Source organism: Equus quagga, chromosome 1 (assembly GCF_021613505.1).
Source record: "Equus quagga isolate Etosha38 chromosome 1, UCLA_HA_Equagga_1.0, whole genome shotgun sequence".
NCBI lineage: Eukaryota > Metazoa > Chordata > Mammalia > Perissodactyla > Equidae > Equus > Equus quagga.
Window position 1 is genome coordinate 33,707,106 of NC_060267.1, and position 15,774 is coordinate 33,722,879.

At 39.1% G+C, this 15,774-nt stretch overlaps 1 protein-coding gene across 2 annotated transcripts in view; it reads left to right on the forward strand.

The window, feature by feature from the left end:
- ITPR2 (inositol 1,4,5-trisphosphate receptor type 2) overlaps nucleotides 1-15,774 on the forward strand; it is a 467,499-nt gene that overhangs the window by 388,442 nt on the left and 63,283 nt on the right. Inside the window, exons 51-52 of one of the 2 annotated variants that reach the window (XM_046685537.1) lie at nucleotides 1,831-2,026; nucleotides 6,174-6,266. In XM_046685537.1, the coding sequence (XP_046541493.1) occupies nucleotides 1,831-2,026; nucleotides 6,174-6,266 (289 nt within the window). The remainder of the gene's footprint in view (nucleotides 1-1,830; nucleotides 2,027-6,173; nucleotides 6,267-15,774) is intronic. The other variant, XM_046685544.1, reaches the window with a different exon arrangement.

Below are 15,774 nucleotides of genomic sequence, written 5' to 3' on the forward strand. Positions count from 1 at the left end.
TTACTTAACCTTATTTTCCTCTTGTCTTTTATCTTTCAAATCTTACATAACTGATGCTAATTTGTTTTCATTGGGTTGGTTACGAAAAGGATATAGCCCATTTTGAGGGTACTAGAAGGAAATTGTAATTGACATAATACCAAAATGTTATTTAAACATTCTAAAAATATTTTTTATATTTTAAAAAATATATGAATGTGCATTCTTGGTTGTGTCCACAAATGTCAGTCCTTTATCCAAAATCATAAAAACTACACTCTTGATTTTCCCTTCAGAAATAAACAGAAAAAACCATCAATCTGTTGAAAGTCAACACCTTTGGCATTCTCAAGATCATGATTCCATGATTATGGAATGGGGCCCAGGAATATGCATTTTTAGCAAGCATCCCATGGGCTTCTGAAAGCTATAAACTTTCAGAAATTATCTAGAAGTGACCTAGAACCCATTGCCAGACCTTTTCTTTACGTCACTATTGAATTAAAGTAAAGGAAAATCTCCTTTATGTCAACTAAATGCTTAAATAAGTTGAATAAGCCAGAGTGTCGATAATTTGAAAATTAAAAGGTTGAATTTGCATTAGTCAATGTCTATCCTGAAGAATATTGAGTTTACTTCTAAAAGTTGCTGCTCACTCCAGGAGATAAGCAGATAGCCAAATAGTTAAACTCTTTTTTTATTTGACCATCATAAAATATCAGTTTCCTAAGGTGAGCAAACAAGTTAATATCTTTACAGCAATTATTTGCAAGACTATAATTAAATTAGAAAGTAACTGTATAACCTTCAGTACTTAGAAAAACAGAGTATGACCTTGGTGTTTCTGAAAGGATGCATGGCACTGATAATTGATAATTCAGAAATTCTAATCCCTGCCCACAGATAGCTGAAGACAAACCCCAATTATTCCAATTTGAGAAATACTATTCATTTACAAACTGATATTTATGCCTTTTTAAGTGAATGTTAATTTATTGCTTTTAACCAGCTTTTGATAATAAAACATGTACTTGCTAACGTATAATTTTAACTTTATAATATAGCAATAAATAAAATTGTTATTTGTATTGGCTACAAATAGAAACACATACCTAGGTTCTTGACTAGTGCATAGATTTTCTACTCCTAAACACAAAATGGATAATAAGTAATTAGAGGAAGTGAATTAGCAAAATTCTGTATTATATTTTTGTTTATACTTCTGTTTCCAAAGTATTTACTACAGTGATAGGTTTCTCCCTCATTATACCACTTTAGTAAGGAACGATGTTTGCATTTCTCAAATATTTTTAAATTCCATACCTTTTATATTGCAACAGGCTTATAAAATTATTCTCCTAATTTCACTTCTAATCCCTTGATTAAACAATACATTTAATGAATCTGTCAATTATTCATCACTTAGGTGAACCTAATTCAGGATTCTGATTTTAGGCATTTTACATATTCCAGAAGAAACTGCAGAATTTTAGTAAGACTGAAAATAAGGAATAAGTAGCTAAGTTGGTTAAGTATTATAATTTTTCTAAATTCAAGTTTGAAGCTATGCTATTTCTGTGTCTTATAAAATTGAAGTTATGTTGGTTACCAAACCAAAAGATGCACATTATGTGTTGTGCTAGGGTTATCTTTATTGAAAAACAGTTTATTAATACATTCCAACTGGAGAAGAAATATATATCTTGGTTCATTTTTAAGGTATCATTTAGGTTGTTATTTTTCCACAGATAAACTACAATGGCTTGCATTTTTATTTTCAGTTACCTTAAATTTATTCACCTTTTGCTCCCTTGCATTTTTTTCTTGTTTTTGTTTTCTTCATTTTTATAGCTTTTTGATTTGGTGTACAGAGAAGAGACCCTGCTCAATGTCATAAAAAGTGTCACACGGAATGGCCGCTCCATTATTCTAACTGCAGTCCTCGCTCTCATCCTTGTCTACTTGTTTTCCATCATTGGGTTCCTTTTTCTGAAGGATGACTTCACTATGGAAGTGGATAGGCTGAAAAACAGAACTCCTGTTACAGGTATTGCTATTACCACTAAATGAGCTTTCTCTGACGGCAGACAGGACTCGTCCGTAGCTTGTTAACAGGATCACAGATAAACACTAACGGAGGAAGGGTTTTCTTTCATGCCTTTGAGCCCATGTTCTTCTTCACTAAGAGCTCATGGATGTGAAATACTTTTACGCTGTATATTAGCTGTCAGTGTGTATAGGAAAATCCTTACACAAGAGACATCGTATAACTCAGTCTCAGTAAGAAAGTCTCAACAATGCTGACTGTATTCCAGGAGCCAGTCAACAACTTCAGCACAGGATAATAGCTTTGGGATTCTTTTCCTCCTCTTTCTCCCTGTCTCCCCCAAGAACAGCATCTAGCATCATTCACAACCATTATCTGGTACATGTTTGCTCACAGGACATCATATTATACTTAAATAACTGAAAGTGACAGATGCTTTGACTTGGCAACCGTCAGATAGTAAGAGATTTGATATAGAAAAAGGACTCCAAATATTGTCATTAAGAGGCTCAATCCGTCAGTGTGTGGCTGTTGGAATTTCGGTGCGATTTTTGTTTTTGTTGTCTGACTGGTTAGACATCATCCATTTTTACACTCACTGTGATTCTTGTGGCGTGAGGGCTGCTTCTTTCCAGCTTTTTTTGAATTTTTATTTATTTATTTTTATTTATTAAGCTTTCTAATGGTTTCTTTTTCCCCGTCTCCTACCTTTTCTTGTTTTGGTTAAATTTCCTTGTTGCTCCTTTTCCTCCTCTCCTGCTTTGCCAGATAGAAATCAGAGTTTTGCGCTTTGCTGTTAGTTTCTCTGGCTGAAACTGCTGCCTGTGGGTTGCAGAGAATGGAAACCACAAAATGACTCTCTCTCTCCTCAAACCATTAAATTGAGAAGTACAATTTAATTAGTGGTGGCTTAGAAATAATATTCTTGTTTGCCTTTAACAAACATTTCTTAGTTATTAAATTGATGATGTATGGTAGTTTCTTTCTTAGAATATGGGATAATTAAATGGCATTTAGATCCATTATGAAACCACATGAAAGCTCCTGATCAAAGCACAGAATAGAATCATACATAGAAAGATAGATATTAAACTTGAGACTAAATTTCATACCTACATGTTAGTCTTTATTCACAGAAACATGAAATACTTTGTTACTGCCTTTCTTGTTCTTTCTTAAATATTGCTTTTCCCAGAGTTTTAGAGGTATAAATATTTGGAAGAAAAGCTCATATATATAAATATCTCCAAAACCGCACTTTTACTAAACTTTCTGTGAATCATAAACTATGTGTTCTCAAAAATCTTCAAGTTTTTGTTATTTACTAGGCATGATCACATTGAGTTATTCAGTACAGAGTGAGTCTGAAGCTGAAGCATCTTAATTTCTGAATTCAAATGTGCACAATAGTTACTGTTTCATGAATCAAGTAGTAAATATTTCAATTGTGTTATTTAAAAAGAAAGCTCATATCATTATATTATGAATATATTTTCCTTAAAAATATAAAAAATACCTTTTTTCTTTTTGTTTTACAAAATAGGTAGCACTAGAACTAAAATGTCAAGATCTGCACTAAAAATATTTATGTATATTTCTATAGAAAGCTGTTAAGAGAAAGCATTTGTAAATACTGTGAAAATCTAACATGAGAGCAGCTAACAAAGTTAAACCTTTGATTCTTCATAGATTGACACCGTTTTTGTTTCGTAGCCTGAGAATGTATGTGATAGCATGCCCTGGAGAAACCACCGATATTTTCATAATATTTTTAATTTAATTTCTAATACCATATATTATGTCTATTGATACATAGCAGAAAGTTGATTCTTTCAAAGATCGAAAGCTATTTTCTCCCAAAGTTGAGTGAGATTGTGGGGGATGGCACACCTAGGTAGCCCGCAAACTTTGGAGTACAGGAGTGTGCAATTCTTCAGAGAATGTGAAACAATCAGAAAACCAGGAGGTGGGAGCAAAGAGGGGAGGTTGAGAGTTCTAGAGATGAATAGCAAGAGCATAACAGGCACATATGAGAGTGAGGACGGACAATTTGCCAAGGGACTGGGAATTTAGGAGAATGCGGATCCTACCTCTGGCACCAGTGCAGTCTGCAACATGGTAGATGAAGGAGCGTCCACTAGAGCAGGGTTCAGAGGAGTGGCTGTTGTAGCAAAGCCCAGGGAGTTGGAGGGAAGGTTGTGTTTGAGGAGTGGAGGTTACAGTATCTCTCACACTGTCCCTTCTTCCCCATTCTCATTGCTGCTTTCTTGTTTATTTCCTCTCACCCAGAATACTGCAGGAAGCTCCTATGTGGCTTCCCCACCATCAGCCTCTCCTCTGCCTTCCCAAGTCATTCGTTCCAACCACAGCTCTGATTCTGTCTCTCATTGGTTTAAAAACTTTGTTGGGGTCTGCACTGGCTGTGGGATACTTGGTTCAGAATCATTAGCCTGGAAACTCAGGTCTCTCTGCCTTGTCTGTGCCTTTGCTGGCCTCTGTGCCCTTTGTCATACAAATTGCACCTGGAATTGCCACCTTTTCTCCCTACCTCATCTTTCTATGTGTAAATCCTGTGTCTCCTTTAGATGGATCCTTCTTTGAAAAGATTTCTAGGTTTTTTTCTGGAATTCATCTCTCCCTCTCCTGATGCACTCCATCACTTTATCCGTACTCCACTTCTTTCATTCAATTATGTCTATACATCTCTGTGTTCCCTGCTTGATTGCTGGTTCTCCAAGGCCCCTACTCCAGGTCCTCAGAGCCTAGCACAGTCAGTAAGCATTTATTAAGTAAGGGAAGGGCCACCAGAGCACACTGGGAAACCCCACCTCTCTGACCACCTGACACCCACTCCACGCCCCAGTGAGGTACCCACTTTTTCCCCCATGCTTGCCCCAGTCAGAGATAAATGTGGTAAAATGTGTGGCCTCCCTTCCTGGTGGACTCCAGCTCTCTCAGCTCCGGGGCTTGTGTTGGCAGCGAGCCCAGGCTTGGTCCATCTCCTCATTGTGTGTCTTCCTAACTTAACTCCAGCTCTCATTTGCCACTTCTACTCTCATCTCATCAAAGAATCAGGGTAACTTTGGTGTGGTGTTGCTCTGAAATGCACTTGAATATTTCTTCAACCCTTTGTATATAAAAACGAATTTACTCCCAACCCTCCATCTTATGGACTTTCCTTGATGGCTTTGTGTGAAAAATAGATTTGAGAGGAATGAACCTCTTCACTTTGTATTATTCTTAAGATTGGCACCTGAGCTAACAACTGTTGCCAGTCTTTTTTCTTCTTCTTCTCCCCAAAGCCACCCAGTACATAGTTGTATATTCTAGCTGTGAGTGCCTCTGGTTGTGCTATGTGGGATGCTGCTTCAGCATGGCCTGATGAGTGATGCCATGTCCACGCCCAGGATCCAAACCAGGGAAACCCTGGGCCGCCGAAGCGGAGGATGTGAACTTAACCACTCCGCCACGGGCCTGGCCCCTTCTTTTTGTATTATTAACAATATTTTTAAAAATAAAACTTTGTTTCACACAGACAGGAAGGTTGCTATTTTCTATCCCATTCTGGGCCTGGGAAATAGATGGTAAGCCAGCAAGCAGATGGATCCTTTGGAACTAGAAAAGAAAAGAAAGACCCTGAACAGGGATCTGGCAGAAGATTCTCACTTCCCTGAGGCGTTTGATGCCCTGTTCCCTGGAGCTACATGCTTTGCTGTTAGCACTGCCACCACCTGCAGTCTCTCCCTCAGCCCTAGAGACGAGTGGCCTAGAGCTTAGGGAGAGCCAGCTGGGTTGAGGAAAATGTGTTCCTGGCGTTCCAAGTCAGAACCCTGAATGCATTTGGCCATGGAAACGTTCTTACACATGGTGGTTAAGGTCTATGGGATTATTAATACTTTATCTCAGCCACTTTAAAAAGATAGAAAAGGCTTTTTAGTGGGTTGGCCCATGAACGTATTCTTTATTTATAAAATTGCTTCAGTAGGCAAAACTGTGTTCAGAGTTCCAAACGAAGTTACTGAAAGACTTTAGGAGCACAGCTAAGTTGGAGTGGTGCCTTCTGCTTATGGGCCTTTGTAACTGTCTGCTCACTTCTTGTCGTTTGCATATTTGTCTCTATACCGTGTTCTGTTTCGTGTGCTCTCAGGTAGTCATGGAGTTCCTACTATGACACTGCCTTCAATGATGGGAACGTGTGTAAAGGACAACTGCTCACCCACAATACCGGCTCCAAATACAGGTCTGTAAAAAGGGCTCCAGAGCAGCATGAACTCGATACTTTGGAAGTTATGTTTATTTGGTAAATGTTACCACCACTTAAAGAGTTGCTCAGGGAATTTCATGGTGGGTTGTAATAGATGAATGGAGGGTAAAAGAACCAAAAAGTTTCAAAGTAGAGAAAAGATTCCCATATCTGCCATTTTATATCCCCACCTTGTTCCTTATATCATTTCGACTTGTGAGAATTTGTCAGATTTATCCTGTAGACTGTGCTGCTAAAAATTGTTACCATATTGCAAACCCATACCACACTAAGCGAGCCCCTCATTAAATGATTAGCCTTTAACAAAGTATCTGGAAATGCATGGGCTGAGAACTCAAGAGGCTTGGTTATAATCCTGGACTTGCCACTTTCTAGCTCTGTGTCTTGGATATATTAGGCAAATTTCCTGGACTTGGTTCAGATGGCTTGCCCAGAGAGGGAGGAAAAGAGGGAGGGAGGGAGGGAGGGAAGGAGGGAGAGAAAATGAGAGAGAGAGAAATAGAATATGATACTTTCCCTGCCTCCAAAGGAGCAAATGGAACCATGCATATAAAAATAATTTTTTAAACTCTGAATTGTTCTCTTAGGATGTGGCAGTAGTTTGGAAACTATGGCATGTGTGAAATTTAATGAACTGTATAAGGAATTAGTGATCTGTTTCCAGAAGCAGCAAAGATTTAGAGAGTATGTGTCTTTAAATATATCAAGAGTTTTATATATAAAAAAGGAGTGGATTTAGTCTGTGTTATGTCTACAAAGGGAAAAACTGGACTCAGGGAAGAAATGGTTAAGCACCTTACGCTTAAATGTAAGGATGAACTTCCCCACTTCCATCTGGGGGGACATTGTTTGGTCATAATGATAGGGCTTTCTTTCCTAAGTTGCCTTTTTTCCTTGAGATGTTGGACTGTTGCTTGGGGGAAAATGGATTGTCCCTTCTACTAACTAAGTGTTTCATGCTTTATGACCTAAAGGGAGAATTAAACACATGAATACATTCCATCCCAATGTCACAGCAGCTATAGGCACTGTGAGCAGTTGCCATCAGGACTGCTTTTCTCACCTACCTCCTGGGTACTCAGTCAAGGCTCACAATGAAGCAGCTCACTCTTCACTTGTTTAGCTTTGCCGTGCTCTATAGTTTCTAAAATCCTGTTACGTGCATCCTCCAGTTTAAACACCTTCACTTTATTCAGGCCCCTTCACACATTATAGCAGTGATTCCTTGATGTAACTCTCTAGGGCAAGAAGCTGAGTGGTGCTATCTTATTCTGGATGGTGGAATTTGGAATCACACCACACTCTTGACCCATATTTGGCTGACTCGGCTGAAATGCCGTTCTTCTCTGGTTCAGCTGTCAAGCCATAAATGCCTATCCCGTACTCATGTAACTGAGAGTTTGGAACTTCAAGTATAAAAACGATGCATTTATGGCTATATATTTCTGCCAAGCCACAAACCAAGGCCATCCCAGTTTGTCCTGTGAATAGTTAGGAGTTTTTTGACCAGATAATCTCTAGGTGTCAGATCCCTTCCAGTTCTCATGTGCCATGAGGCTCATGCTCTCCTTATGGATCCCGATGCTGTTAAGCAATATATTTATTCTCTCTCATGTCATCCTCAAGTTTGATAAGCTCTGGGACAGGGATTGGCAAACTTTGACCCATTGGGAAACCTGAATTGCTGCCTGTTTTTGTCCAGCCCTCAGTCTAACAATGGTTGTAACTTTTTTTGTTTTTTTTTCCTTTAAAGAAAAAGATGCAATGGAAACTGTATGTGATCCACAAAGCCTAAAATATTTGCCATCTGGCTGTTTACAGAAAACAATTTCCCAACCTCTGCTCTAGAAGATTTTCATTACAGGTGCCAGAAATGTTGCAGAGGACACTGCTAAGGACAGAGTCCTTTGGCACGCTACTGGAAACATACTTTCATAGGGATGTGGTCATGTTTGTGCAACTCTTCAGCCATATAGAACTGTGTCTTAAATAAACTATCATCCAGACCGTGTTTCTCCATCTTTTTTCAAAAAAATATCATAAGACACCTCAAAGCCTCCCTACCAAAGCCCAGACACATAATGTCTGCCACATCCCCCATCTGAGGCGAATCTGGACCCCTACTGGCTTCTCTTGATCCTGACTCCTTCCCACACTGTCCCTTTAATGATCCACTTTATTTTGTCTTGGGGATCTGCATCAATCTCATTTGTCAGCAGCTCGCAGCCCGGCACAATCTCAAATTCAAGTCTACAGATGCTCCTCTCCTTTATCATTATGCATGATTTTTTAAAAGCGCAGAAAGCTATTTTGAAAACTTGGATATAGTTTAGGTAGCTGGGTAAAATTCAATCGTTCTTAGGATCTTTTGGCCGCCTTGAACTTCAGTTTACTGTCACCAGCACCTGTTATCTCCTTTTCAATTCAACATGCTATCTCCTTAACAAAGTATGAAAAATAATATATTAAAAATTTACATTCTTGTTAGCACAAATATTTTAACAACATGCACAAGTATAGTAACCCTATTTGTGGCTTGCTCTTCTATCTGTGAATATTACTTGACAATTATTTCCTTTATTTTAAAGCAGATATATTTTAAGCGTAGTCTGATTTTATGAACAAAATATTGCTTTGCCAGTGAGCCAACAACAAGGCTAGTGTTCCTCCTGCCAGAGTCCACAAGGATGGCTGACCCAAGAGGTCCAGCCCAGCAGCTAAAATAGTGGTGCTCATCCACAGCATGGTATCCAGAAGCTCCTAAGGCACAGGGCGATAACTGCCAGAGCCCACTCTCCTAGAGGGAGATCTTCCAGGTTTATACATAGTGTGAGCTGTTGGCTGCCCAGCTCTGTGCAGTTCTGTAAGTTTTGGGCTGTCTACCATTCCCCAGGCATTGCTGTTGATGCTCAGCCAAGTATTCTACTGTAATTGTTTGATATGGTATTACTAATTGTGACGTTTTGATCTTAACATTGAAAAAAATAAAATGAATATTTTTGTAAGACAGGAAATTAGTTAAGTCAACTCAGTATAATTGCCTGATGATGATATTAATAATTATAAAAATCTTGTGTATTCACTTATTCATTCGTACAGCAATACCTATTGAGCTTCTGCTATGGACCAGCCACCATGATAGGTGTTCAGGTTTGTTTGAATGTAGAAACATGATCCTGGTCCTTATGGAACTTACAAAACAGTGAAGGAAGCATAAAAAGTAAGAAAATATGGCGAGTACTACAAATAGTGCTATGATGGGTAATCACAAGAGAGCCTGGCTGTGGAGAGATTCAACAGAGAGGCCTTTCTGAGGAGGGGTTATTTAAATTGAGGCTTGGAGGATGAGAAGGAGCCAGGCAGACCAAGAGGAAGGAGAAATGCATTCTGGGTACAGGGACCAGCATGAGTGATGGCCCTGAGGCATGTTCCAGGATAGATAGATGCTGCTGATTATCCTCATAATATAGGTAAAAATACTGAAGGACAACGACTTTAAGTAAGATCACACCAATCTCGATCTCTGATTCCAAGGCCTGTGCTTTAACCTTCTAAGTAGTATTACCTCCTAATTAAAGGATTAATCTCTATAAATTCTTTCTTCCTTAACCAAAATGAAGAGATTGTTAAAATCCTGCCTATCATATTGCCTTTCCCCAAGAATGCTTGGATAGATTTTCTTTATGCATGTTGTCTTCTAAAGGCAATTGCTTAAATATAAATATTTTCTGTTACATATTTATCAACTGGAGTTGACTCCCTCCTTGCTACTCTCATCCCCAGGGACATCTGGCAATGCCTGGAGGCATTTTTGGTTGTCACAACTCTGGGAGAAGTGCTACTGGCATCTAGTGAGTAGAGTCCAGGAATGCCTCTAAACATCCTACAGTGCACAGGACAGCCCTCCAAACACAGAATTATCTAGGCTAAAATGTCAATAGTGTTGAGGTTGAGAAACCCTGTTATATTCTGAAGTCTGTTTGGATAGTGGTTTATAACTCTGAATATAGCAAACCGCCCTCATCTGCGATTTTGCTTTCCACAGTTTCAGATACCTACGCTCAACTGTGGTCTGAAAATATTAAATGGAAAATTCCAGAAATAAACAACTCATAAGTCTTAAATTGCCATCATTCTGAGTAGCGTGATGACATCTCGTGCCATCCTGGTCCATCCCTCCTGGGATGTGAATCATCCCTTTGCCTGCGTATCCACGCTGTATATGCCACCATTAGCCTGTTAGCCAGGAAAAAACATAGTATGTAGTATAGTGTTCAGTACTATCTGCAGTTCCAGGCATCCACTGGGGGTCTTAGAATGTATGTATCTCCCATGGCTAAGGGGGAACTACTGTACAAACTCATGAAAGACTTCCCATAAAAGCCCCTACAACCTGTTACTCACCTAACATTTTACACAAAGGACATAATTTCCCTTTTCTCTATGGACAAATAGGGACAGTTGTTCCAAGTGTATTAGCCCAAGGGCAAACTCTCCATTTTTAGGCTCCATTTGAGCTGGGAGTTGTGGAGAGGCAGGTATGATTTTGCAGAGAAAGCTCCCAGAGTAGGGAGAAAAGGATAGTGTAGGAATTTCAGCACTGGAGTTGTGACAGAGACACCATTGGGAGCCAGAAGTGCTGTCAATAGCTTTTCACAATCAGGGATCATTCCTAAATCAATATTAAAAACTACAGCATGCTTATGTTAATCTACTCTTTCTTCTCTGCCCTTTTTACATTTGACATGGTGAGGGATAAAATTCATCTGATTGAAAATTCTGTGGATTTGATCTTCTAGCCTTGGCCACCTTTAAATTTTGACCACATGTATTTAACTGCAAAAGCAGAGTGAAAGCTAGGACCTGGCGTTTATTGTACTGCTGCTGCTGTGTCACTTAGATTTAAAAATAACTTTTCTATTTCTAAGACCGGGATTAAATTTTAATTTGCAAACCCTAGTGTGCATTTGTGATGGGCTTGGTTTGTTACCTTGTGGACAGCAGGTCCACAATACAAAAGACCCAGACATACACAGTAGCATAATAACAAGCCTCGTGGTGGTTGGGAGCGGCCTGTTCCCAAGGACGCTCCAGTGGATGCGGGTAGGGTCATTGTCCCAGCCACAGCACATTTGCTCAGTAACTGGCAGCCAACTGTGGTTGAAAACAAAAAAAGGCACTATTATTTCATTTGCTGCAGACCTCCCTGACTTCCTAGACAAAAATATTCACTTAAAAAAAACCCAAAAACTCCAAAGTGGATTTTCTAGAAAGATAAGGCCTTTTTGAGGCAATTTACAAAATATAGCGTGGTTATTTTCTAAGTAAAAATCATTTGAATGTCTAGAAAAAGGAGGAAGTTCACAGATGTCTAACATTTATGAGTAATTCGAGTTTAATATGTTTTGGTATTTTGCTTTAACAAAAAAGATTGATGAATACCCAAAACAGATCAGCCCTAATGGCACTCTACATTTTGGCTTCCTACTGAGTGCCCAGGGTTTTAAATTTTTTCCCTAGTTAAAATTTTTTTAATTAGCATTTCCATAATGAATTGATTAAGTTAAAGTTTAAGACTAACAAACGAGAGGTTTTCAACTGCACTCAGAATTTCAAATGTATCTCAATGACAATCTATTGCTTTCTAAGAAACCATTAAAAATGAGTAATTTAATTATTAAAGCAGAAAAAAAAAGCATTATTAAATACTCTTATTCAAGCAGGTCCTGTATTAAAAACAAAACATAGACTAAAACCTCAGATCGGGGGAAATATTTCAGAGCCAACAGGATCTATTTTTATTCCTTTCCTCATATGAAACATTTTATTTCTATTATGAATTAAGAAAAAAAAATACTTTTTTACCAGTATTCAAGTGAAAATGAGGATATTTTAACCTTATGTTTTAAAGTATAGAATTTGTTGATTATGTTAAAACTGTAACTTTACGTAACATTTAACAGCCACCTATCAGTATGGCAATTATGAGACCTAGAATTTATTTTGCCCTCTGTGCTAAGCAGTGTTCTAAGCTCCTTACATGTATATATCTAGTTTTTTTAACTGTCTCCACGTTAAAAGTCTGTTTCCACTAATTCTTTCCTTTTGCATGTAAACAGTCATGCTCTCTCACTTTTTTAATAACTATCTCCATTTTCATCATTACCTTCTTGCCACCATTAGCTAGACCATTGTTCTTACATCTGAAATCTTTTCCTTACTCTCATCTATTCCTACAAACACTCTTAGGTCCTAATTAAACCTTCCTCTGCATTCTGTTATCCCCTCCAAACTAATATCCTATCAATTTCCTTCCTTGCAGCACCAATTTTTTCTAGAAAACAATTCGCCTACACTCCCTCCTTCAGCTTCTGCATCAACTATCTTCTCTTTTACTATTTGCCATCTTCCTGTTGTTTCCTGATGACATAATTGTTAAATCCAGTGACCTTTTCTTGTTTCTCATCGCCTTTGACCCTTCTGTAAATTTGACGTTTTTTACACCTTCTTCATCTTAAATTATTTTCTTCCTTAATTTTGGATCACAGAACTCTCCCAGCTCTCTTGTCCTCTCTAGCTTTTAAAAATGTTTTCACATCTTCTTATCCTACAAACATAAAAATCATCTGAGATTCTTTCTTTGTCTTCATCAAAATACCTTACATCCAGTTCCTCCTTCTGAATCGTCTATTTCTGTGGTCTAATGGGACTATCTTTTCCCAAGTGACCTCTGCCTGGAAGCTTCGGTGTGATATTTAACACTGCCTTCCCCCTCTTGCCTAGAGTCCCGTGAGCTCCCATTCATTCATCCTTCCCATTCCCACTGGCGTTGCCCTGTTGAGTCTCGTAGCACATCATGCCTGAATTATTGCAGCTGCCTCCTAAGTGGTCTTTCTACCTCCGTTGTCTCCTCTTCAATTCCCCCACTATATCACTGCCAGACTACTTGTCAGAAATCACTGCATTGAATATTTCTTCCCCTACCCCCAACTCAAGATTTCCACGGTCCTCCATTGCCTTCCAGGTAAAATCCAAACTCCCCAGAGCTTCACAGAGAGTTCCCAGCTTTCTCTCTCATTCCTATACATACTGGTTTATTTGCTGTGCAATATAAAAGTGAATCTTTTTTCTACCTCTGAGGCTCTCTGCTCATGCGATGTAAAATGCCTCTCTACTCCTCTTAGTCCATTGAATATTCAAGGCAAACCTGGAGTGTGCATTAATTAGAAGGACCCCCCTCTAATTGTCCATAGTATTAAGGATTCTCTCCCCATTCTAATCTCTTTGCTCTACTTCTGTGGCTTTTGTCACATGTTAATTTGTCTTGTTATTTAAGTCCATGTTTTATGTCATATGATTTCACCAGCTAGGTGGTAAACCACCTTGCCGCTGTTTAAAGTTCTGCAGTGGCTCTCCATAGCTTTCAGGATAAAGTTTAAACTCTTCATCTTGGTGTATGAGTTGCTCCATAATCTGGTCCCTGCCTGCTTCACTTCTCACAGCTCCCACAGTTGTGTGCATACACCAAAGGCCCGGTCATTCCAATCCACCTGCAGTTCCCCCAAACATCCGTATGCTTTCATGCCTGTTTTCCTTTGCTCATCCCATTTTATCTGCCTGAAATGTCTTACTTCACTGATTTTACCAGCCAAGCATGCCCCCCTTTCAAGATTCAACTCAGATGCCCCCTCCTTCAGGATGCTATCCCTGATGCTTCAGCTCATGAAATGCACATCCATCCTGCCTCCGTGGTACTCTGTGAGACTGCACCGCCTTTGTTCATCTGCCGTTGTTCATCTGTTGTTCATTTCCTAGGGCACTCTAAGTTTCCTAGGTGCTGTGATACTTTCATCTTTCCATCTGTATTCCTCGCGCCTAGCCCAAGAGCTGTTGAGGTAGTGAAACCAGGCAGATTTGGCATGAGGAAGGCCAGCTGGTTATGCAGGTAGGTCTCCACAAGGTGTCATTTACTTAGGTGAATTTATCATGATCAGGGCCTGGCTTTCAGCCTGAAGGGCCGAGAACTTGGCTTAACATATTGCAAGCATCTCACAGAGGTAGACCCTTATTGACTGAGCTCATAGAGGCTACTCTATAAAACCAGCATGCCCATGCACTAGTATGGGCTGGCTTGACTGGACTCTTGCTGGGCTTGACCTGACTTGGGTGTTCTCCCCGTTTTACTGTCATGCAGAAAGCCACTTCTCTCGCTATATATTTGCAGCCAATCTATTTTATTTCACAATGGCTAATCACGTGAATTGTATGTGGCTTTTACTAGCTCACCTGTTAAAGAACAAACAACCTCATTTCTAGATTCTTGGAGACGCACAGGAGCACTTTCCTATAGCTTCTATGTACAGATGAATCTAGCACTTAATAAGTTTTTAGTAAACATTTGTGTGACATGACCAGGTGGTTGCTGATTGAATAAATAAATGCAGATCCTGCCACTAGATGTAAGATTGCTTTGATTGAAAGTCTAACCGTGGCAAAGTAGCATATAGACATAGTGTACATGACCTCATTACTGGAAAGCCATATTTCTCTTTAAATATTCCTTTAACTCTCTTACGCATTTCTAACTATTTTTCTTCATTTTCCTCCCGGCCGTCACATTAGAACCCACCACCAGGTGCTGGGGGCCTGACTAGCACGTCACAGACTGGTCTTTCCCATCCTTTCTCTGCCTACCTTGTCGCTTCTGCTGCTCTAACTGCTGCCACCACAAGCCTTGTGTCTTTTCCTTATATCTCCTTCCTCCAAAAGCAGTTTTATTTCTTCTGCTTTCTGAATCATATGTGCCTGGGGCTCACCCCTCAGGTAAGTGGCCCAGCACAGACTGCCGATAGCTTTGATGCTGCATTTGATGCTGGCACATCTCTGACTTCAGCCCTCCTCTCGGAAGTGTGATGTTTTAAAAGAAACTGCTCTGAATAAAGTGAAAATATCAGGCTCCCTTATCCATGTGATGTTAAAATAAAGTCAACTCACAAGAGGAAAATCAGCCTTTTCATAACAAAATACCAAACAGGCCATTGGTCATGGATCATGTAGACAAAATTAGACTGATTCTTTTTTTTCCCTGGGTGGTGGTGGTTTTTACACTTCTGCCTTGACATGCAGAGTAAGGCTACACAATTCCAAAATTCAGTGCCACTATGATCCTTTAACCTTGTAACAACAAGAAAAATACTTTTCTGCTCACTTATCAGTATTGGGAAATCCTGATTCTGATATCCATTTTAGTATAAACTTTTCATTATTTTAATTGACTGTGAAATTATTACAAAATTTGGTAACTTTATACTTAAAGTAACATTAGGAATATTTCTGTCACATTTGATTTTTTTTCTCTCTCCCAATTTCTCCCTAAATATTTTCAGATAAATACGTTCAGATAAAATAAATTGTTCACATAAATACATTGTGTTTCTTACCTGTAGTTCCATACCGGTCATTAAGAAAGCTTGGACAGGTGGTC